The 24,394-nt window shown below is 57.5% G+C and overlaps 1 protein-coding gene across 4 annotated transcripts in view; it reads right to left on the reverse strand.

Annotated features, from left to right (window-relative positions):
• GRM4 (glutamate metabotropic receptor 4) overlaps window positions 1-20,007 on the reverse strand; it is a gene marked incomplete at both ends in the record, with an annotated part of 81,082 nt that extends 61,075 nt beyond the window's left edge. For all 4 annotated transcript variants that reach the window (XM_080710946.1, XM_080710945.1, XM_080710944.1 and 1 more), the window contains one exon: window positions 19,489-20,007. In XM_080710946.1, coding sequence (XP_080567072.1) covers window positions 19,489-20,007 — 519 coding nt within the window. The remainder of the gene's footprint in view (window positions 1-19,488) is intronic.
• Window positions 20,008-24,394: the final 4,387 nt, after the last annotated feature.

Raw genomic sequence — 24,394 nt, forward strand, 5'->3', positions numbered from 1 at the left:
CTCTCGCCTTTCAAATGTTCCGTGTTTTCTTAAGAGCCCAGAACAGAGCCCCCACCCATCACCACCCCAGGGGCCGGGTGCTGGGGAGCCACCTGCTCGGGCTGGCAGGTAAGAGCAGGGCGCGGGCGGGGAACGGCGCGGGCCCACACCTAACAAGAGCCTCAAATCAGCACTTGTCCTATTTCATAAGCGAATGTAGATCAATAAATTACACTCACTTCTGCAGGTTTACACGCCGGCTCGGCACCTTGTCAAGAGCCGCGGGGGCGGCGGCCGGTGGGTGAGGGTGGGGGCCGGGCCCGCCCCAGGGCCACAGCGCCCTCACCCCCTATCCAAGGAGGCTCCGAGACATGCCCAGAGGGGAGGCAGGCGCCGCGTGACGGCAAGTGGCCAGCCTTTCAGACCTCCGTCTCCTGTCAACTCAGCACCACAAGGACCTGAGCTCTGTCACACCGACTGGGAGGTTGAAGACAAGAATGAGTGTTAAAGCAGTGTGCAAAACGCCAGGCAGGTGGTGCACGCCCGTGACCCAGGACGTGGGAGGCTGAGATGGGGGATCACAGTTTGCGGACAGCCTCAGCTATTTAGTGAGGCCCTCTGCCCGCTTCGCCCCAGGAGGAACGAGGCGGGAATCGGGAGTCCTCGCCCTGGCCGTGCCCCGTGCCCCTGGCACACTGCTGCAAGCCCTAAACCTCAGCCTCTCGGCGCCTGGACAGCTGAGTGCTAATGAGCCCTGCCGGCGCCAGGTGAGGACGGAGGAGGGCCCGCCACAAACGGGAGAGACCTGCAAAGGCCTCCTCCACGAAGCCCAGATCCGCCCCAAGGACCTCGGAGGTATCGGTAACGACACCCCAAGTACCCCCGACCGACCGTGGCCAGCCCCAGGGAAATGAACCACAGCGCCCGCCCAGCGCGCACCAGGTCACGTTAATGGGCAGCACCATGTGTAATATATTGCCTGGTATTAATATAATATGATATAATGGGATGTGTTAACATTATTGAACACATGAGCCGATAAAAGTCACATCACCATCGCTCCATGTAATTTACAGCCAGGCTGGCCGCCCAGTGAGCCGCAGACGCCAGCGCTGGGCCGTGGGGGCCTCCGCTGCGGGAGGGGAGCAGCCACCCCAGGGACCTCGGGGTCCCCTGGGTCCTGGAGGCTCCTCCTCGGCCATGCCTGCCTCCTGCCCTGGGGCTCTGGCTCTCCACACCCTGGGGTGCGGCCAGCCATCTCCAGGCTCCAGGGACCCCCTAGAGTACGAGTTCTCGCCAGGGTGCGCACCTAACAGGCGAGGCAGAGCTGTGCCCCACCTCCAGGTGCCCGTCCGGCGCCCGCTCCCCTGGCCACCTACTGACGTGTGACTCAGCAGGCCTAAAGCCAGGCCCCGGGCCCAGGGCCTCCGGACACCCTTCGGGGCCAGGCGGAGGTGGGCACCCTCGGCCGCTGAGGCCAAGCTACGGACGCCCAGGCGCAGGCTGTGGGGCTCAGCCGATGGCGCGGGGGCCAGGGAAGAGACATGCGCGCACAGAGCCCAGGACCCGGCCAGCCACCAGCCAGCGGGCCGCGTGCACTGCCAGGACCAGCACACACACACTCCCGTGCCCATCACACCCACTCCACACGCACCCGGTGCACACACACATGTAGGCACACAGGGAAACATAGCGAGTCACACCAAATACACACACGGGACACAGGTGTGCACATACACATGGGCACTCTCTGGTCACACACAAGGGGCTTTCCTGCACACACTCACAGGATTCATGCCATGTACACACATATACACACATATACACACCACGCACATACATACACGAGCCGTATACATACACGCCACGCACATATATGCACACCATGTACATACATATACCCATGCACACATTCACACCATGAACACATACACACCTGCTGTGCGGTGTGCACACGTGTGTACACCGTATGTACACCGTATGTACACCGTAGTGCACGTGCCTGAGCATATGTACACACCGTGTACGCACTGTGTACAAACAAACTATGCACACACATAGACACTGCACACACACTGCACACCCACATGCACACTGCCCACATGCAGACCCAGGACAGGCGACGGCACAGGCAGAGTATCTGGGGCATACCCCGCCGCTGCCCGCCCTCTGCCCACCAGCATCTGGGCTCACGCTGACGCCCTCTGCGCCCACCGCGGGTGGGGGTAGCTTTCCAGCCAGAGGGAGAGCTGGCTGGCAAGGGCGGAGAGAGGGCAGAGGGAGCCTGGGGCCAGCAGGCAGGCGGGCGGTGAGCCGGGCAGCGGGCTGGTGGGCCATCGAAGCAGCCAGCGCCAGGCCCTGGCCAGCTCCGCTGAGGCCTGGGTGCCTGCCACAGCACGGGTGAGCCGGCGCCCTGCCCTCTCTCCGGGCACTTGGCGCTGCGGGCAGGGCACTTCCTGGTTGCCTAGACCTTGCGGCAGGCCTGGGCCACGAGGCCCTCAGCAAGGCCTGGAGGTGGGGAGGCCTCCTGGTCACCCCAAGTCGCATCTAAACAACCACAGGGGGGGCCTCCCCGGGGACACTCCTGCCCAGGGAGGGGAGAGCCGCGTTTGTAATTTGTTTTAATAATCCTGCCGAACGGAGAGAAGATTAACAAATGAGAGAGCAGCTAGAAATTAATCAAACTTCTCCCTGTCCATTCCCCCACCTTCCATCTTAATGAAGGTTATTTATCCAACGAGTGATAAAACACGGAATTAAATTAAACAGGCCCTTCTTTGCCCGCCCTCCCCGCCCTGGGGAGGCCGTCCCCACTACAGCTCTATAAGCTGCCTGAGCCGGCCGCCATGGCGACCTGGTGCCGGCCAAAGGCTCCCCAGAAGGCCCCCCGCCGGTGCCTTCTCTGTTTGGGGGTCTCCACCAGCTCTGCCCCCAGGCCAAAGTGAAGCTAGCCGAGCGCCCGACCTGTGGCTGGGCCTCATCTGACGCGTGCGCGGTTGCCGCCAGTGCCCACGCCAGCCCCCAAAGGGACACCTCTGTCCTGATGTGCTTTACTGCCAGGCAAAGGGAGACTCTGAAGGGACCCTGGGCAGGGTCCAACTAGCGGTGACCAAAGTCCTAGCTTTTTTTTTTTTAATGTGGGAGGGGGTGGTTGGGGACAGAACTCAAGGGCATTCCACCTCTGAGCGACACCCTTAACCCCTCTCCCCCTTTTTTGCGGTACTGGGGATGGAACCCAGGGGCATTCCTCTGAGCTACACCCCCAGCCCTATTTTTTTTTTTTTGTCTTTTTATTTTTGAAACAAGGCCTCACTAAGTTGCAAAGGGCCTGCTAAGTAACTAAGGCTGCCCTCGAACCACAATCCTCTGGTCTCCCCCTCCTGAATGCTGGGATTACAAGCGTGCGCCACCACACCCGGCTTTTATTTTTTATTTTGGAACCAGGTCTCATAGGTTGCTGAGAGTCTTGGTAAATTGCTGAAGCTGGCCTTGAACCTGAGATCCTCCTGTCTCAGCCTCCCAAGTACTGAGAGTATACGTACCCAGCTTAAAAGTTCCACCTGAGCCAGGCGTGTTGGGCACACTTGTCATCCCAGCATTTGGGAGGCTGAGACAGGAGGATCGCGGCCTCAGCTACTTAGTGAGGCCCTCCGCAACTCAGTGAGACCGTTTCAAAATAAAGAATAAAAAATAGGGCTGGGGGTGTAGCACAGAGGTAGAATGCACCTGGGCTCCATCCCCAGTACCACAAAAATATATATACACCTATATATATACACCAACTATCTGATGTATGAACGGATGGATGAGTGACGTCTCTACGCTTGCGCGGGCGTCATTTGGGCCCCCACGTCCGCCAGTCTGGACTGTTCCGTCAGTCTCCTGATCGCTCTCTCGGCCTCCAGCCTCACCCTGCAACTGACCCCCCACTCCACACCCAAAGGATTCTTTCCAACCAGGGCACCCCCTTGCAGGATCAAGCCCAGACTGGCCCCGCCCCACCCTTTCCACCGCCTGACCTCCCCCCACCACCCTGTGGCAGCCCACCAGACGGCCAAGGTGCTGTCCATACCCATCCTCTGCGGGGAGCACCAACGTGCTCCTACGGGACGCCAGCCGCCTCCTCCAGGAAGCCACCCGTGCACACACACCTGCTCAGAACCGCCCGCCCCTCCCCTGAGCGCCCAGATCCCATCCCTCGACCACAGCCCTCGCCCCAACTCGAGCAGTGCTAATCACGTGCACCTCGCATCTCCCAGCCCAGGAGGGGCCCGGCTGTATCTGCGCCGGCACTGTCTCCCTCCCTACCACCTGCTCTGGTATCTTGCACAAACTTGGAGCCATAAATATTTGCTGAATCAAAAGGAGTGGATTGAGCCAGGCGTGGTGGGCGCGCTTGTCATCCCAGCATTCAGGAGACTGAGACCGGAGGATCGCGGTGTGCTGACAGCTCAGCTCCTTAGTGAGGCCCTCCACAACTTAGTGAGACCCTGTTTCAAAAAAAGAATAAAAAATATGGCAAGGGGTGTAGCTTGGAGATCGAATACCCCTGGGTTCCATCCCCAGACCCGCAAAAAAAGAAAAAATTAATAAATAATAGGGCTAGGGGGATAGCTCAGAGGTAAAATGCCCCTGGGTTCTATCTCCAGTACTGCAAAAAAAAAAAAAAAAAAAGGGAGCCGGCCAGCACACAGCCCAGGAGCATGCCCAGTGAAGGTCACTGCCTGGGGTCGCTGGCATTCCAGGCTGCTCTGAGGACAAATGGGCCTTTCAGTGCAGTGCCACTCAACCTCCACGCAGGCAGCAGCGGCCCGCGGCCCGCTGGCCTCTCCTGGGGGTGGCGGAGGAGGAGATCAACTCGCCAGGGTGGAGAGGTGGCTTGGGGCCTTGTTTAAATGCAGTGCCAGGCCCGGTCCAGCCCCCAGCCTGGACAGGAGCGCCTGGCCTGCCCAGTGGCTTGTGCATGCGAGCCCGCGTGTGGCCGCCCCATGGGCGAGGACACAGGGACAACCCAGCCACCACTGAATTATTTATTTCATACATTGTTAGCGCAGTGGAGAGAGCAACCGTGTCTCCAGGCTTCAATTAAAATATCAAGCCACCCGCACCGTCTGCCCAGCCACATGCCTCGCTCCCATCAAAACTGGCAGGGGGGACGCCCAGGCGCTGCCACCCAGCAAGATCCCGTTTCAGCACCGTGGACAGCGGCCCCGATCCCGCAGTAGACTCCAACCCAGGGACTGCCCCAGACGCCCTGCAACCCTTTCAGGCCTCTCAAAGACCACTTAGTAAATCAATGGCCTGAAAGAGCCTTTCCAGCTTCCCAGAGGGGCCCTGGGCAAGCCTTGCTGGGAGGGCTCTGGGCCCAACTCCAACCTCCACCCGCTCCCAGCCTCCCTAAAACACCACAGCGCATGGCTGTAAGGCAGGAACTCCAGGCTCTCACCTGGACGGCTCGGGACAGGTCACAACACCCCCTGGGCACCCCGTTTCACCCAGAGAACGCAAACACACCGAACCCGGGCCTGGTGGCGCACACCTGTCCTCCCAGGACTTGGGAGGCTGAGACAGGAGGACTGCAGTTTCAAGGCCCACTTCAGCAACTTAGTGAGGCCTTCAGCAACCTAGGGAGACCTGGTTTCTAAATTTTAAAAAACGAAGCCAGGCGTGGTGGCCCACGCTCATAAACCCAGTACTTGGGAGGCTGAGACAGGAGGATCACAGGTTTGCCGCCAGGCTCAGATGCTTAGTAAGGCCCTCCGCAACTTAGAGAGGTCCTGTTTCAAAATAAAAAATAGGGCTGGGGGTGTAGCTTGGAGATAGAATGCCCCTGAGTTCAATCCCCAGTACTACTACTACTACTAATAATAATAATAATAATAATAATAATAACAATATATTAATAATAAATTTAAAAACTAAAGAATAGCTGGGCATGGTGGGCATGCTTGTAATCCCAGCATTCGGGCGGCTGGACCAGAGGACCGCGGTTCACGGACAGCCTCAGCTACTTAGTGAGGCCCTCTGCAACTCAGTGAGACCCGGTTTCAAAATAAAGAATAAAAAATAGGGCAGGGGGTGTAGCTCAGAGATCAAATGCCCCTGAGTTCCATCCCCAGACCCGCAAAAAATAAATAAATAAATAAATAAATAAATAAATAAATAAATATTAAAAAACAGGGCTGGCTACGCCGGGCATGGTGGTGCACGCTTGTCATCTCCGCACTTGGGAGGCAGAGACAGGAGGATCGCGCAGGTTCGAAGCCAGCCGCGCGCGCTGGCTTATGAGACCCTGTTTCCAAATAAAAAAGTATAAAAAATAGGTCTGGGAGTGTAGCCCGGAGGTAGAAGGGCTTCCAGGAACCCCAGTACCACCAAAAAAAAAAAAAAAAAACGGGGCTGGGAGCCTGGCGTGGTGTTGCACACTTGTCATCCCCGCGCTTGGGAGGCAGAGACAGGAGGATCGCGCAGGTTCGAAGCCAGCCTCGCTGGCTTAAGAAACCCTGTTTCCAAATAAAAATATAAAATATGTCTGGGAATGTAGCTCGGAGGTAGAAAGGTTTCCGGGAACCCCAGTACCACCAAAAAAAAAAAAAAAAAAAAATAGGGCTGAGGGTGTAGCTCGGAGGTAGAATGCCCCTGGGTTCCATCCCCAGTACTGCAAAAATATAAAATTAAATAAAACTAAAAAACAAAAAGGGCTGAGGATGTAACTCAAAGGTAGAATGGCCCTGAGTTCAATCCACAGTACTAAAAAGAGGAAAAAGAAAATAGAAATGTCAGGGGACAGGCTGAGCTGTCCAGGCACCAATGCAATCAACACAAAGGAATTCTGAAGAGGCGTCAGCCAGGCCAGGAGAGCGCTGTAATGGCGTACAAGTGGGTCTCTGTGGCCTGGCAGCCCCTCCGCCAACCTGGAAATCCCAGATCCTGGGGCACTGACCAAGGTTGACAGTGGGGCTGACGGGTCTTCCAGAGCCGGCTAGGTCGCAAGCTAACTGGGTCACTCGCGAGATTTACTCCGACGGCCCCCGGACAAGACTGCGAGGCTTGGTGGAGTTCAGTGGGCGAGGTGCCACGCGCATGCCGCCGAGTGAAAACGCGCCGGGGCCGGGTGCACAGGGGCTTCCACCACCTGGGCACAGGCCTCAGTTTCCCTGCTCTGCAGAGGGGCTGGTGGCGCAGACTCCCATGCTGGAGACCCAGCAGATAAACTGCATGGAACTCCTGGCACACACCAATGCATGAATTCAACCACCGCTTTTAATGAGCACCTACTATGTTCTGGGTACTGTAGACCCAAGCGGGGGAGGAGAGAGGCACAAGCCTGCCTGTGCAGCGGATGCCCCAGAGGCTCGTGCCACCTGTCAGGGTGGCAGAAGATCAGCGCTCAGGATGGGCCCCGAGCCGGGTGTGGTGACGCATGCCCGGAATCTCAGTTCTAGGAGGATCGCAGGTTCGAAGCCAGCCTTGGCAACTTAGTAAGGCCCTCCACAACACAGTGAGACCCTGTTGCAAAATAAAGAATAAAAAATAGAGCTGCGGCCAGGTGTGGTGGGGCACGCTTATAATTCCAGCATTCAAGAGATGGAGACGGGAGGATCGCGGTTCGCAGACAGCCTCAGCTACTTAGTGAGGCCCTGCGCAACTCAGCGAGACCCTGTTTCAAAAAATATAAAGACTAGCCGGGCGTGGTGGTGCACACTTGTAATCCCCGCGCTTGGGAGGCTGAGACAGGAGGATCTCACAGGTTCGAAGCCAGCCTCAGCTACTTAGTGAGGCTCTCAGCAACTTAGTGAGACCCTGTTTCCAAATAAAATATAAAATAGGTCTGAGAGTATAGCCCAGAGGTGGAAAGCCTCTGGGTTCCACCCCCAGTACTACCAAAAAATAAAATAAAATAAAATAACTAAAAAATAGGGCTGGGGGTGTCACTTGTAAGTAGAATGCCCCTGGGTTCCATCCCCAGTACCACAAAATAATAATAATAATAATTAATAATTAATAATAATGATAATTATAATAATAATAATAATAAGAGCTGGGCGTGGTGGTGCGTACTTGTAATCCCCAGTACTTGGGAGGCTGAAACTGGAGGATCACGGCCAGCCTCAGCGACTTACTGAGGCTCTCAGCAACTTAGGGAGACCCTGTTTCCAAATAAAAAATAAAATCAGGCTGAGGGTATAACTCAGAGGCTCCATCCCCAGCACCACAAAACACAAGAGCAAAAGATGAGGCTCCCGGCGCAGGTTTCCAAAGCGAAGAAAGGCGACAAGAAGAAACCGTCTCTGGGAATAAGGCTGCCGCTCCTTCTCACGCACCCTATAAGCCAGCAATTTCACCCAAAATACACACACACACACACACACACACACACACACACACACACGAGAAACGAGCACTTACAGCCACTGGAAGCACATTCACAAATATTCAGAACAGCTTAATTCATAATAGCCGAACTCTGGGTTTAGCCCAAATGTCTAGCAGTAGCAGCAGCAGAATAAATAAATGATGAACTCCAAACATCGCCACAGTGGAATAGTACAGAACAATGAAAAAGGCATGCCAGCTCCGCACCCAGCCGGGGACGGCCCGAGTCCTGGCTGACGACACGCACAGAGGAAGAAGAGGCTCCCGTGCTTCCTGGAGGCGCAGCCCACGCCGCCACGCCGCCTGGCCGACCAAGGGGCCCAGGGACTCCTGGAACCCTGAAAAGCTTCTCTGTTCCTGGACATATGATGCTCGCCTTTATAAGGGCTGGTCAAGGGGCCACCTGAAAGGTGGGGGTTCCCTGCGTCTAAGCTGTACCTCAATTATTTTTAAGATATAAAGAACAGAAAGGGGACAGAAGCCAAGGTGGTGGCGCACGCCTGTGACCCTGGTATTCGGGAGGCTGAGACAGGAGGATCTGGATTCCAGGCCAGCCTCCACAACTTAGTGAGGCCCCGTTTCAAAATACGAAGAAAAAAATCAGACTGGGGTGGAGCTCAGAGGTAGGTTCCATCCCCAGCACCACAAGAAATAAACAAAAAACAAAATAAAAAATAAAATAGGAAGCCAGGCGTGGTGGCGCACGCTTGTCATCCCAGCATTGGGGAGGCTGAGACCAGAGGATCGCGGTTCGCGGACAGCCTCAGCGACTTAGTGAGGCCCTCTGCAACTCAGTGAGACCCGGCTTCAAAATAAAGAATAAAAAATAAGGCTGGGGGTGTAGCTCGGAGGTCGAATGCCCCTGGGTTCCATCCCCAGTACTGGAAACATTAAATAAAATAGGGCTGGGGTGCAGCGCAGGGTAGAACACCCCGGGTTCAATTCCCAGTCATGAAAAGAAAGTGGGGTACAGCAGTCTTCAGGGCAGCTTCTTAGGGACCGTCAGACGCAGATCAGCAATGGCCGGCGGGGACTAGACAGTCGGGAAATGGAGCAGAAGTGGCAGGGCCGGAGGAGGGACCCGAGAGGAGTATGAGGCTGCTGGGCCAGGCCCTAAGGCTGCCGAGACCCCAGGGGCTCCCGCCTCTGCCTCCCCGGCCCGCCATGCACGCACCTGCCCGCAGTGAGCGGCACTGGGGGGCCTCTCCCTCCTGCCAGCCTCGCCCCGGCCCACCCCCCTCAGCCAACATTCTCCCTTTAAACCCCTGAGCCAGCCGGGCGCGGTGGGCACGCTTGTCATCCCCGCGCTTGGGAGGCGGAGACAGGAGGATCGCGCAGGTTCGAAGCCAGCCGCGCGCGCTGGCTTAGGAGACCCTGTTTCCAAATAAAAATGTGAAAATAGGTCTGGGAGTGTAGCCCGGAGGTAGAAGGGCTTCCAGGAACCCCAGTACCACCAAAAAAAAAAAAAAAAAAAAATCCCTGAGCTTACTTTCCAGGGCTCTGGGGCCTTCAACCTGCGCAGGCCTGACTCCCCAGGCTCCATGCCCGCACTCCAGCTGAGCACGTCCCTCGGGCCCCCACATCCCACGCCCACGGCGCCGCCAGGGACACCTGATTCTGCCTCCTACACTCCTCCTGCCCGCCCGCCCGCCCGCACGGGGAGCTCACCTGAACACCTGTCTCTCCCACGATAACCGCTCCAATTAAGCAGGCCGCCTCCCGCTCCCCGCCACCTGGCCCCGCAGGCTGCGCTGTCTTGGCTTCTCATGGGGGGCCAGGCCCCTGGAGATGCTCTGTGGCAGGAGCCCTGGACCCCCATTCCACGAGCCTCAATCGGCGAGTCGCACATCAGTGATGTCGGCCCCCGGCAGGCCGTTACACAGCCACCGAACACCCGGTCTCAAAGACTGCTTAAGGACATCGGGAAACGTTCCCTGCTTAACTCTGCTGCACAGTGGCTACAGGCCTGCCCGTGTCGTGACCCCGGCCGATAAACCGCACAGGAGGGCTGCGAGGGGCGCGCAGACCGACCGAGGTGGTCGCCCTGGACAGCGGGGTAATCGAGCAGTCTTTATTGCCTTCTTTATGGCTGTTTTCTTCCCAAACCGCAGCCAACACGTCGACTCTCACAAGCACAACAAGAGTCAGGGGAGCTTGTCCTCCCAGCACTTGGGAGGCTGAGCCCAGAGGATCGTGGTTCACGGACAGCCTCGGCTACTGAGGCCCTCCGCAACTGAGTGAGACCCTGTCTCAAAATAAGGAATTAAAAATAGGGCTGGGGGTGTAGCTTGGAGGTAGAATGGCCCTGGGTTCCATCCCCAGTGCTGAGAAAAAAAAAAAAAAGAGTCAGGCACTTGGAGCCACGCTCAAGCCCAGGCACCCGAGCTCCCAGTGACAGAAGGCTGATCTGAGATCTGACCCCGACTTTCAATGGCCGCCCAAGGCCCCGCCCCAAGGACCACTGAGCCCACAGCACCTGCGCTGCCAGGTGTGCGGCCGGGCGCTGGCTCTACACCTGTGCCTGGCTGTGTGGCCACCGCGCCGTAACATCTCTGGGCCCCAGTTTCTCATCTGGAAAACAGGGCGGTGGCTGTCCTGAGCACTGTGTAGGCTGTACGGAACCACCAAGCAGTGACTGCCAAAGACTGTCTGAGGGGCCGGGCATGGTGGCCACGCTTGTAATCCCCGCACTTGGGAGGCAGAAACAGGAGAATCACATAGGTTTGAAGCCAGCCTCTCTGGCTTAAGAGACCCTGTTTCCAAATAAAAATATATATTTTTAAAAAATAGGTCTGGGAGTAGAAGGTAGAAGAGGTAGAAGGGAGAAGAGGAGAAGGGTTCCATCTTCAGTACCACCAAAAAAAAAAAACTGTCTAGAGGGAACCTGGGTCCTCTCTGGCCGTTCTCTGCCGAGCCTGTGTCCCCACCATGCTTTTTTTTTTTTTTTGCTTTGCTGTACTGGGGGTGGAACCCAGGGGCATTCCACCTTCCAGCAACACCCACAGCCCTATTTTTTATTTTTTAGTCTTTATTTTGAAACAGGGTCTCACTGAGTTGCAAAGGGCCTCGCTAAGTAGCTGAGGCTGTCCATAAACCGTGATCCTCCTGTCTCAGCCTCCCGAGTGCTGGGATTACAAGTGTGCACCACCACGTCCAGCTCCCACCACACTCTTTAGAAATGCCCGAAAGCCACTAACAACAGATACCTGAGAGTCTTAAAAGCCACAGACTGTGTTCAGGGGCTGAACCCCAAGGTGCACGTTAAAAAATACATGCTTGTAGTAAGGACTGAACCTAGGGGCATCCCACCTCTGAGCTATACCCCATCCCTTTTAATTTTTCAGTTTTTGAAAAAGGGTCTTGCTAAGTAGCTAAGACTGGCCTCAATCTTACCATCCTCCCGTCTTAGCCTCCCAAGCACTGGGATTACAGGCATGTGCCACTGCGCCCAGCTAATGCCATAATTTAAAGGAATACCAGGCTCCCCAACCACAGCCAGGCTGCTGGATAAGGCCCACTCAAGAGAGAGGCGTGCGCGCGCGCGCGCGCGTGTGTGTGTGTGTGTGTGTGTGTGTGTGTGGTACTGGGGGTGGAACCCAGGGGCTTTCTACCTCCGGGCTATACTCCCAGACCTATTTTATACTTTATTTGGAAACAGGGTCTCACTAGCTGAGGCTGGCTTCAAACCTGTGCGATCCTCCTGTCTCAACCTCCCAAGTGCGGGGATTACAACCGTGTGCCACCCTGCCCAACAAGAGGGGTATCTTTAAAGGAGACCCTCTCAGGCACCAGGCGTGGTGGCGCACGCTTGTAATCCCAGCATTCGGGAGGCTGAGACCGAAGGATCGCAGTTCACGGACAGCCTCAGATACTTAGTGAGGCCCTCTGCAACTCAGTGAGACCGTTTCAAAATAAAGAATAAAAACTAGGGCAGAGGGTGTAGCTCAGAGGTAGAATGCCCCTGGGTTCCAGCCCCAGACCCGCAAAAAAAGAAAAAAAGGAGACCTTCTTCGCCATGGCACACACAGCGTCCCCCAGGAGCCTTGGAGGGCACGGGGCGGCTGGGGGCAGGCGCGGGTGCCCCCCCTGGTTGGGTCTGTTGGTCCTAACTGATGTCATGTCTGTGACCCCGGATACTTAGGACCATCTTAGGAAACCACTTAAGCGATCTAAAATAATCAAAGTACTTGGAAGGCACTTAACATTTTCTCACGCCTCAGACTTCCCAGAAAGCCCCTTCCAGCTGCAACCAGGCCCAGAGCCACCACCGCAGGGAGGTGGTCGCCGGCCACACCCAGCAAGCGCAGCCCCCTTGGCTGTACCCCTGAGCCTGAGGCTCCCGGCGGGCCAGCGGCCTCCACACACAAACAGGACACCCAGGCCTCTGCACGCGCTGCCCTCCCCTGGGGGCCCCGCAGCAGGCCAGAGCCCCTCGACCAGGCTGCTCGTGGCCCTGGAGTGTCCACAGCCACCAGGACCCTCCCCAAGACCCCGCCCCCACCTGACAGACAAGGACACCGAGGCTCAGAGAGACCCGGCAACGTCCCCCAAGCCCCACAGCAAGGGTCAGCAGCCAGAGGAGACTGTGGTGTCTCCCAGGGCTGGTCCAGGAGAGCCCCAGGGGCTTGAGGCAAGAGTCCATGTCCTGAAGGATTGCACGGGCCCAGGCACCTTGGGAAAACCCGGGTTTTAACAGCCCCCATAGAAGGAGAAGGGCAGCCTTGGAAAGCAGACAGTGTCCCTGGAAAAGTCAGGAGGCTTCTTCCCAGCAGCCCACGACCCCTCTACTGGTCTTCCCGGGCACTGGGAGACACTGGCAAAGGCATCTGTAACACCAGAAAGATCCTGGGGGACTAGTAGGTGGCTACAGCAAGAGAATTACTAAGTAAGTGCACAGAAGGAGAGGCCACAGTGGAGCACTATGCAGCCAAGAAAAGGGACACAATAAACCACGGGGCAACAAGACACAAGTGAAGCGACCAAGCGGAATGTGCACAATATGGTTCCTTTTATCACGCTTAAGACACACGAAACCAAGCCGGGCGCGGTGACGCCTGTGATCCCAGTGCTCAGGAAGTTGAGACGGGAGCGTCACAGGTTCACGGCCAGCCCAGGGACTTAGTGAGACCCTCGGCACTTAGGGAGACACTGTTTCAAAATCAAAATAAAGCTGGGCGTGGTGGGCACACTTGTCATCCCAGCACTCGGGAGGCTGAGACCGGAGGATCGAGGTTCGCGGACAGCCTCAGCTGCTTAGTGAGGCTCTGCAGCTCAGGGAGACCCGGCTTCAAAATAAAGACTAAAAAATAGGGCAGGAGGTGTAGCTCGGAGGTGGAATGCCCCTGGGTTCCATCCCCAGTACAGGAAGGAAGGAAGGAGGAAAGTTATTCTGCCAAATGCAGTGGCGAATGCCTGTCGTCCCAGTACTTGGTTGGGAAGCTGAAACAGGAGGATCATAAGTTCAAGGCCAGCCTCAGCAAAGTAAAAAAGACTGGGGGTGTTCCTTGGAGGTAAAATATCTTTGGGTTCAATCCCTAGTACCACACAAAAAAGAAAACACACACACGCACACACGCACACACGCGCACAGTCATTCTGGGTGGCTGGGCAAAGCTTTGCTACAGGGAGCGGGGAGGAGAGGGAAGGGTCCCACACCGGGCAGTGACGGTCTGGGGCCAAAGTGTGTGGAGCGTCGCGTCCAGGATGGCGGAGCTGCGGCGGGCGTGTGCTGCCGGAGGCCGCGGGGCCTGCCAGTCCTCTGGCCTGGGCGCCGGCTGTCTTTAAGCGCGATGGGCAGTCGTGTAGATAGACCCTCAAAGATTCCACAAACCCCCAACACTGGTCCTCAACACAGGTCCCCGTTCCCCCAGGCGCCTCGGCTGGGCCCAGCGCCTGGCCAGGCCGCGGGGCACGGGGTGGGGGCCTGCCGCCTGTGCCCTCCCGCGCCCACCCCGTGACAGCGAGAAGCGCTCCTCACCGAGCCGAGCTGGCCGCACGGCAGGAAGACACTGAGGCCCGGCAGATGGCGGACTCTCCGGGATCAGCCTCAAAGGTCACCGGCTGTCGCTGCCCGGCTCCCACCTCTTCCGCCCCAGTGGAGTCGCTCACGCTGACTAAGGCCCAGCTACAAGCCGGGCAGTGACATTTCCTGTGGGCTGACTGTGTGCCAGGCACCGTGCTGGGCTTGCTCAGACCTTAATTTTTTTTTGCCCGCCCTATTTTATCTTTTATTTGGAAACAGGGTCTCACTGAGTTGCAGAGACTAAATTGCTGAGGCTGGCCTAGAACCTCAGCCTCCCAAGTGCTAGAATTATTTTTTTTATGGTACCGGGGATCGAACCTAGGGGCATTCTACCTCTGAGCTATACCCCTACTCCTATTATATTATTTTTCTTTTTTTTATGGTACTGGGAAGAAACCCAGGGACATTCTACTTCCAAGCTACAGCCCCAGCCCTATTTTTTATTCTTTATTTTGAAACAGGGTCTCACTGAGTTGCAAAGGGCCTCACTAAGTAGCTGAGGCCGTCCATGAACCACGATCCTCCTGTCCCAGCCTCCCGAGTGCTGGGATTACAAGCGTGCACCCCCACGCCCGGCCAAACCTTAACTGTTAATTATCATCACCTGACCTACTATGAGGCCATTATCATTCTCATTTTTTTTTTTTTTTTGCGGGTCTGGGAATGGAATCCAGGGGCATTCTACCTCCGAGCTACACCCCCTGCCCAATTTTTCATTCTTTATTTTGAAACAGGGTCTCACTGAGTTACGGAGGGCCTCACTAAGTAGCTGAGGCTATCCGCGAACCGCGATCCTCCAGGTCTCAGCCTCCTGAATGCTGGGATTACAAGTGTGCCCACCACGCCTGGCTTCATTCTCATTTTTAAATGAGGAAACTGAAGCAGAAAAAAAAGGTCAAGAGGCCCAGGCGATCTGTCTCCGGGATCCTTCACACCACCAGGCCGTGCACCGCCCCACTCCCTTTTCTGAGCCTCACTACATTTTCTGTGTTACAAGATGGACCAGAAACCAAAGAAATGATTCTGGATCCTCCTCAGGGCCTGCATGCCGCTCCTTTCACCCCCAGTACTGGCTGTTCTCAGGAAGCGATCTTACTGGCTCGGTCATACTGGGGTGCCTGAGGGGTAAGTAGAGGCAGGGAGCTTCTGGTGGCTCAGGGGTATGGATCCAGCCTGGCTCCAGAGCCTGGCCGTCCCCACAGCGTGGCGCCCAGGCACGCGCCCCGGCTCCAGGGTACCCTGCCCCCGACTTCAGCCCACCTACCTGGGCGCCTGGGTCCTGGAGCAGGGTTTGGAGCCAGGAGGTCAGGGCCCTACGTCATCCCAGCTGTGAACCCCAGAGCCAGGGCTACTGGCCCCAAAGCAGGCCAGGGGTCCAGCCTCACCTCCCAAGCCCCCAGCGTGCCACCGCTGAGCCAGGGCTCACCCCGGCAGCCTCCACCCCTGCAGGCAGGAGCTGGCCCCTCCCAGCGCTAACTGGATGGTGAGCTCTGCTCTGCCATGGTTCCAGCTGCACCTCATTACCATCCTCCAGGCTGGAAATCCTCCCCAGCCCATCCTCCCCAAAAACTGGACACCGGAAGTCCTCCTTGGGAGAGGAAAAGCCACAGACAGTCACAGCCTCTGGCGCCAAGTTCCCACGGGGTCAGGAGCAGCGACATCCTGGGAAACAGGCTCCTGATATGCAGCGCCCGCCCGGCCTCTTCCCACAAAGTTCAGTGTTTTTGTAAAAACACTTTTTACACTAAAAAAAGGTTTTTTGTTTTTGTTTTGTGTTACTGGGGATGGAACCCAGAGGCATTCTACCTCCAAGCGACACCCCCAGCCCTATTTTATTCTTTATTTTGAAACAGGGTCTCACTAAGTTGCAGAGGGCCTCACTAAGCAGCTGAGGCCGGCTGCGAACCCGGATCCTCCTGTCTCAGCCTCCCCAGAACCGGGAATACAAGCGTGCGCCACCACGCCCAGCTCTGCAAACAGCTTTTAAGTTTCTCACCCAGACTTTCATTTGTACCGGAGGTTTAATTATTGAGGAAGCCTGGAACATTCACACTGGAGAGTCCAGAGAATGCAGGCCACAGCCTTCAGCTCCTTCCTCCGCTCCCCTCCCCAGCACACCCCTCTGTCCCACCCCCACCCCCAGCGCCGGGTCCTGTCCTATCTCACTCACTCAAGAAGCCCAGGGGCCTCCCCCCACCCAGCCCGCCGCACCCCTGCATCGGACCAAACTCAGGCCGGGCAGCCACACACCTGGCCAGATGAGTTAGAGGAAGCGGTGGCCTGGGGCTGCCTGCCGCAGGGGCCAGCCCTCCCCATCCCAGAAGCCACAGCCCACCGCCTGTCTGGGGCTAGGAGCACCTCATTCCCAGGACAGGCTCTGAAACCTAATGCCCAGAGGGACCATTCTTGCAAGCCCTTTTATTTTTATTTCTTTTTTTTTTCTTTCTCTTTTATTTTTTTGGGGGGGATAACGGGGACTAAACCCAGGGGCATTCTACCTCTCAGCTACACTCCCGGTCCTTTTTGGGTTTTTGTTTGTTTTTGCAGTACCGGGGATGGAACCCAGGGGCATTCTATCTTTGAGCTGCACCCCCAGCCCTATTTTTTTTATTATTTTTTATTTTTTATTTATTTTATTTTATTTTATTTTATTTTTTGGTGGTACTGGGGGTGGAACCCAGAGGCTTTCTACCTCCAGGCTATACTCCCAGACCTATTTTCTTTTTCTTTTTCTTTTTCTTTTTTTTGTGGGTCTGGGGATGGAAGCCAGGGGCATTTGACCTCCAAGCTACACCCCCCGCCCTATTTTTTATTCTTTATTTTGAAACCGGGTCTCACTGAGTTACAAAGGGCCTCACTAAGTAGCTGAGGCTATCCGCGAACCGCGATCCTCCAGGTCTCAGCCTCCCGAATGCTGGGATTACAAGCGTGTGCCACCACGCCCGGCTGCCCAGACCTATTTTCTATTTTATTTGAAGACAGGGTCTCACTAAGTTGCTGAGAGCCTCACTAAGTAGCTGAGGCTGGCTTTGAACCTGTGTGATCCTCCTGTCTCAGCCTCCCAAGCGCGGGGATTACAAGCGTGCGCCACGGCGCCCGGCTTTTATTCTTTTTGTGTGTATGTGTGGTACTGGGGTTCCTGGAAGCCCTTCTACTTCCGGGCTACGCTCCCAGACCTATTTTATATTTTTATTTGGAAACAGGGTCTCTTAAGCCACCGCAGCTGGCTTCGAACCTGCACGATTCTCCTGTCTCTGCCTCCCAAGTGCGGGGATTACAAGCGTGTGCCACCACGCCCGGCCTTATTCTTTATTTTGAAACCAGGTCTCACTAAGTAACTGAAGCTGTCCGCGAACTGCGATCCTCCTGTCTCGGCCCCCGAGCGCTGCAGTTCAGGTGCGCGCCACCGCGCCGGCTTCTCTTGAGCCTCTGTGTGTCAAGTAACCTCCACCTGTCAGCCACCTGCGAGCCTGTCCCGTCTCCCCATAAAGAGAGTCCTCACCCCCCAAGAGGGAGGGACGGCCACTGATGCCACAGCTCCAAGGCCAGGCCAGGTGGTTTCACCGTCTTTCTAGGAGACTCAGAGTCTTTTGGAAACACAAAAGTTATTTAATACAAAGCCCAGGTGGGGGTGGGGGTGGCGCACACTTGTCATCCCCGCGCTTGGGAGGCTGAGACAGGAGGATCACACAGGTTCAGCCTCAGCTACTGAGTGAGGCTCTCGGCAACTTAGTAAGACCCTATTTCCAAGTCAAAAAAATAAAATAAAATAGGTCTGGCAGTGTAACCTGGAGGTAAAAGGCCCCTGGGTTCCATCCCCAGTACCACCAAAAAAAATTTTTAAATTATGCTTTCATCTGGAACATCAAGTGAAACCAACAGTCCAGGGCAACGCCCCACCCTGGAGGGCCACGTGGTAGCGAGGGTCACTCCTGCGCAGTGTGCCGGGAGAGCGAAGCTGTAGGGCCACTGAGGCTAAGCCCCAGCCCCGAGGAGCAACTCAGCCTCCTTCCCTGCCTCCCCACCAGCCTCCGAGCCTACACCTCCTCCCCAGTCCCTCAGCCTCCATTACTGCCCCAGCCCCCGAGAGCCCCGAGTGCTGGTACAACCACCGCAGTTGGGTAAAGGGACCCAGAAAGGGCCCAGGCGAGAGGGGCTGCCTCAGCCCTTCCCACCCTGCAAGGAGTCCAGCAGCCTGTCCAGGTCCTCTGCCTGGAGACCGAGAGGAGAGGGGCTAGCAGGGCCTGGGAGGCTGAGGCTGGGCAAGGGAGGGAGCCAGTGGCTTCCTCTGGGCCCCCTCCCCCTTCTCTTCCCCTCCAGGTTCACACAGACGCGCGCGCGTGCACCGAGCCAGCGAGGCGGGCTCCGAGAGGGAGACGGGCACATAATTATTGGTAAAACGCTTGTAATGTTTTTCTCTCTACCCGGTAGCTTTCAGTTGTTTTAGCAGCTTAGCGAAGCACTTGGCTCCAATTGAATTGCAAATCAGCAGCTCTTGCCCCGGGAAGAGAGGAAGTGGAGGGGGCAGGGCGGGGTTCCAGGAGGAAAAGGAGAAAGGTGCACCGGAGGGAGGGAAGGAACCGGGAGGGGAGTGAGGGGGCCGGGTTCAGGGCCCAGCGCCCGAGCCCGAGCACCTCCTCGTCCGCGGGCTCCGCGCGGGCTCCGCAGCCCCACACCCTCCCACAAAAACGAGGACATGTTCCCTATCTGTAATCACAGGCTGGGCGGGAGGGCCACCAGGGGCTTCCTCAACTACCCAGAAGAAAAACAGCTCTTTCTTGGGAATTGCAATTATTTGAAAACAATGTCAAAACAAAAGTCCTGCCTCTTCTCCCTGGCAGCCTGCAGCCGTTCCGAGCGCCAGGGCTCTCTTTATCTGTCTGCCCTTCCGTCTATCTATCCGCACGTCTATCTTTTCATCCGTCTGTCTCCCTGTCCCCTCCTCCCTGGTTCGCTGCTCCCGGGGAGGGGCGGCCATAGCCCAGCGGCTCCTTCAGCACCGCGGACAGCGCCACGGCGCGTCCCTCTGCCCAGGCCCACCCCAGCCCCAGAGCGCCCACTCCCTCGGGCGGGAAAAGAGGAGGGAGGCGCCGGCCTCGCCGGGCACTCACCTTGAAGAGGCGCAGGATGTTGGCCACCATGATTGAGACGGAGCTGCCGGAAGCGCCCACGACGCCCACCACGCGCTCCGGCTTGGTGATGATGGGCGGGCCGCCGCTGCCGCAGCGGACCTCCGTGCCGTCCTTCTCGATGAGCGCCTGCACAAAGGTCAGGGACTGCTCCAGGGCATGGGTGTCCCTCGAGCAGGTGTCCAGAATGCGGGCGCCCAGCGTGATGTTGGGCAGCAGGTCCGGGTCGTTGTTGATGCGGTCCAGAGCAAACAGCATGGCCTCGAGCCGATGGATGCCCTTTTCTTTCTTGAGTTCTCCGCAGGCCTTGCCCTCTGAGCCCCTGCCATGCACGGGGAACAGGCCCCCCAGCGTGATGTCCCCATCTATGCGGATGGAGTTCATGTGGGGGTGGCCCTTGGGCTTCCCCAGGGAGGAGGGCACCCAGGGGCCGTAAAGGCTAAGGAGTAGGCAGAGGGGCAGCCGGGCCCACCACCAGCCCCAGCCTCTCTTTCCAGGCATCTCGGAGCTCCTTAGAGACCCATGGATGGCGGGCCCACTCCTAGCCCTGGCAGGCCCCCGGTCCCACGGCCCGGGCATGCATGGGCAGGGCCACTTCAGCGGCTGGGCGGCCAAGGGTGGCCTGCGGGGCGAGGCATGTCGGAGTGCTCTCCTGCCTCCTCCTGGTCACCCGGGCAGCACTCAGTGGTCCACGCAGTCCAGGCCCACAGGCAGCAGGGAGCAGCCGGGGCTGCAGGAGGGCCCTGACCCCGGTCCCTGCGTCCTGCAGGCCCGATCTCCGTGGATGACCGTGAACAGGGAGGAGCTCCTAGCCTGGCGTATCCTGGCATCAAGGAGAGGAAGGCTCCGATCCTCTCCTCCGGCTGACCTGAGAAAGAGAGAGAGAGAGAGAGAGAGAGAGAGAGAGAGAGAGAGAGAGAGAGTCAAAAGCAAGTCCAAAGAAGACATTAGCTGTTCTGATCTCTCCTCAGGAGCCTGCGAGGGGGGATGCTGGAGGTTACCGCCAAAGACTCCATAAATCTCTGCCTGGTTTCCTCCTAGCTGCGGCTCCACTCTGGTTGAAATGGGAGGTCTTGGGGCAGAAATTAGGCCACATTTGAAGTCTTCCCAAGGCCTGTGCCCACTGCCATTGGAGGCCCAGGCATCAGAGAACACGCTCCCCAGGAACAGCAGGAGCGGGCTGGGGAGGGAGGGGGAGCCCTTCCTCACACACCCACAGACAGATCTCAAGAAACCAGGTCCAACCCCATCATAGAGATGAGGACCGCAGGGCCGGGGAGAATGGGGGCACACGCAGCAAAAGGCCCCAAAGCACTGGCTTCCCAGGCCCTGGCTCTGGAACCGAGTCTCTTTGGAGATTCAGAGACAAGGAAGACAAGAAAGCCCCCCCAAAAAAAGAAATCAGCCAGAGATCATGGGGTGCATGCCTATAATCCCAGTACTTGGGAAGCTGAGACAGGAGGATGGCAGGATCGAGGCCAGTCTCAGCAACTTGGCAAGACCCTGTTTCAAAATCAAAAGGGCTGGGGAAGCCGGGCGTGGTGGCGCACGCTTGTAATCCCCGCGCTTGGGAGGCTGAGACAGGAGGATCGCACAGGCTCAAAGCCAGCCTCAGCTACTGAGTGAGGCTCTCAGCAACTTAGTGAGAGCCTGTTTCCAAATAAAATATAAAATAGGTCTGGGAGTGTAGCCCAAAGGTAGAAAAGCCTCTGGTTTCCACCCCCAGTACCACCAAAAAAAAAAGGGGGCGCTGGGGGAAGCCGGGCATCGTGGCGCACATTTGTAATCCCAGTATTTGGGAGGCTGAGACCGGAGGATTGCTGTTCATGGACAGCCGGCTACTTAGTGAGGCCCTCTGCAACTCAGTGAGACCCTGTTTCAAAATAAAGAATAAAAAATAGGGCAGTGGGTATAGCTTGGAGGTCAAGCCTAGGTTCCATCCCCAGACGCACAAAAAAAAGGGGGTCTGGGGGGTGTAGCCCAGAGGTAGAATGTCCCTGGGCTCAATCCCCAGTGCCATAAAAAAAGAAGGAAGGCAGGCAGGCAGGCAGGCAGCTCCTGAGGCCATGATAGGCCACTGGAGCCCAGACAGCGCTGCTTGCCCCCCCTAGGTGGGGGGAGGCCAGGAAGCAGTGGGGTTGCCGGGGGTCTCGGTTCTCCTCCTGAATGGGGGCATGCAAGGCAGACCCTCCAGTCCCACCCCAGCTGCACAGCCGCCCCGCAGGGTACGCCGTCCCTCCGGCCCCCTGGCTTTCGCGCCCCTCCCTCTGCGAGCAGGGCTCAGGTTACGGCCAGAGCGACTGCACATTATTATCATCGTCATTATTATTGTTGTTGTGATTAAATATTTATCTGCAGGGTAGAGGAGAGAACACCGGCTCTCCCCATTTCACTGCTAATTTGAGCTAATTTCCCCTGGGGTTCCTTCCCTCACCCCAGTCGGTCTCTCTGCTCAGAGCCAGTGCCCCCCCATCAGCTAGGAAGCGGTGGGGGTGCGGGGGTGAGCCCAGTCAGGACCCTTCCCCACCCACTTGTCAAATGCAAACTGGCGAGCCGCTTGTCCATTTCGTGCCTCTGTTTCCCCCAGGAAGCTGAAAGCGGAGCCTGAGTTTGGGTTGGAAGGTCCCCCAGAGATGAGGCCAGCCTCAGCTCCTGGACTTCTCCAACACCGGGGGCCTCCTCTCCCTTCCGGCTGCTTCATCAAAACGCTCCCTCCGCATTAGCTCCTGAGAGGCCAAGAATATGGCAGCTAACCCCCGTGCCCCATCCTGCAAGTGTGCCATGGCCAGAATGGACTGCACAACTCTCCCAACGCCACACAGCAAATCAAGGCATGTCCAGGTCTCAACGCCAGCACCAGTCCCACGAGGGAGCCCTGGAAAGTCTCATACCCCACCAGACTTCTCTCTCCAGGGTCCAGCTACCTGGGCGGCGGGCCAGGGCCAAGCCAGGGTTTTTAGGAGCCATTAAAATACGGGGGGGGGGGGGGGTCGGGCGTGGTGGCGCACGCTTGTCATCCCAGCATTCAGGAGGGTAAGACAGGAGGATCGCGGTTCATGGCCAGCCTCAGCTACTTAGGGAGGCCCTTTGCAACTCAGTGAGACCTTGTTTCAAAATTAAGAAGAGAAGATAGAACAGGGGGTATAGTTCAGAGGTAGAATGCCCCTGGGTTCCATCCCAAGTACTAAAAAAAAAAAAATTTAAAGAAGCCAGGCATGGTGGTACATGCTTGTAATCTCGGTACCTGGAAGACTGAGACAGGAGGATCACAGGTTCAAAGCCAGCCTCAGCAACTTAGTGAGGCCCTCAGCAACCTAGTAAAACTCCGTTTCCAAATAAGATCTAAAATCGGACTAGGGTGTAGTTGGCAGTACACCAAAAATAAAAAATACAGGGTGTAGGGGACTCTACCTGCTCGGAGCTGTAGCACCGTCCGGTGCATGAGTTTACCAGCTCCCTTTTGCAGATGCAGCTAGAAGAAGCAGGACGAGGTAGCTGTTGCAGTACTAGGCCTTACAGAAAAGAGACCGTGGAGAAGCCCACGAGGTCAGGCACAGCCCCTTGGCCCTCGGGTGAGTCGGAGCACAGGCCAGCGTGGGGCCAGACGTTCCAATATCACCATGGGGACAGTCGCGCAGGACCCCCGCGCGGGCAGGGCTGAGACGCTGAACTCCCTGCTGGGGGCGGAGCACCTGAGCAGGGACTCAAGGCCTGTCCACTGATCCTACCCCCGGGGAAATCACAGCCAACGGCCGCCCCGCCGCACCAGGCCCGGCCCCGGCTCTGTGCACTCCTCCTGCTGAGCCCCGGGAGCAGGCTGTGCGTGTGCGTGGGCACGTGCGCGTGGCACTGGGGATGGAACCCAGGGGCATCTACTTCTGAGCTACACCCCCAGTCCAGGACCTCACTAAGTTGCAGAGTCTCACTCTTCTACTGCTAAGGCTGGCCTCAAACCTGCAAGCTTCCTGTCTCAGCCTCCCAAGTAGCGGCGGTAATGGCGTGCACCGCCATGCCGGCTAAGGGTGGGTCTTTATCCCCTCACAAATGAAGCACTCAAGAGACAGCCCAGGGACGCGGGGCCTGCGGGCCGCCCACCCCGCCGCTCCACTGCGAGGGCCAGCGCAGTGCCCAGGCCTGCGGTGGGGCGCTCCAGGGCTCAGGACTGGCGCCCAGAACTTCCAAATGGAGGCGCTCTCGGCATCAGGGCTGAGTGTGCGGCGCATGCACAGTGGGGTAGACAGCCAGAAGGCCGACGCACGCTGGCTTCTGACAGCCATGCCTTGCTCAGGCTTCCAGATCTTTCCTGCGGGCTCCATGCTGGCTTCTCCCTGAGGCCTGAGTACATCTGGGCTGAGGACTTGCTTGTGCACACACACACACACGCACGCGCGCACACACACACACACCAGGGGAGACCGGGGGCCACGTGGGAAGGAGGCCTCAGATAGGGGGACCCTGGCGCCCACAAGCTTGGGACCTGGCTCCCCGTGGCCCCTGGCCCTGCCCAAGCAGGTCAGACCTCCCCCCCAGGACATGCCCCGCAGGTCCCACCCTGCCTCAGCCCCAGGGGCCGTCTTTACTGAGCTCCTCCGGAGAGCTGGGCAAACCGCTGCCTCTTTTAGCCTCCCTCCTTCCTTTGATCATGTAACAGGAGCAAGGGAAAAGTAAAAATACCCTGCATGAAAGGCGGGGCGCCCTGCTCCCCCGCACGCAGCCTCCACCTCTGCCCCCCTGCACAGCCTGGGAGGGGCCTCTGGGACCTCCTCGCCCCATGCAGGACCCGCCACCACCCACTGCCAGAGAGCCAGACGGGCTCACACCTGGGGGGCACCCGAGGCCTCCTCCACGTGAAACCCCCTCCCTTCCTCCTGAAGGGAAGGCAGCCAGG

The sequence above is a fragment of the Muscardinus avellanarius genome (assembly GCF_963383645.1).
Source record: "Muscardinus avellanarius genome assembly, chromosome: 14".
Lineage (NCBI taxonomy): Eukaryota > Metazoa > Chordata > Mammalia > Rodentia > Gliridae > Muscardinus > Muscardinus avellanarius.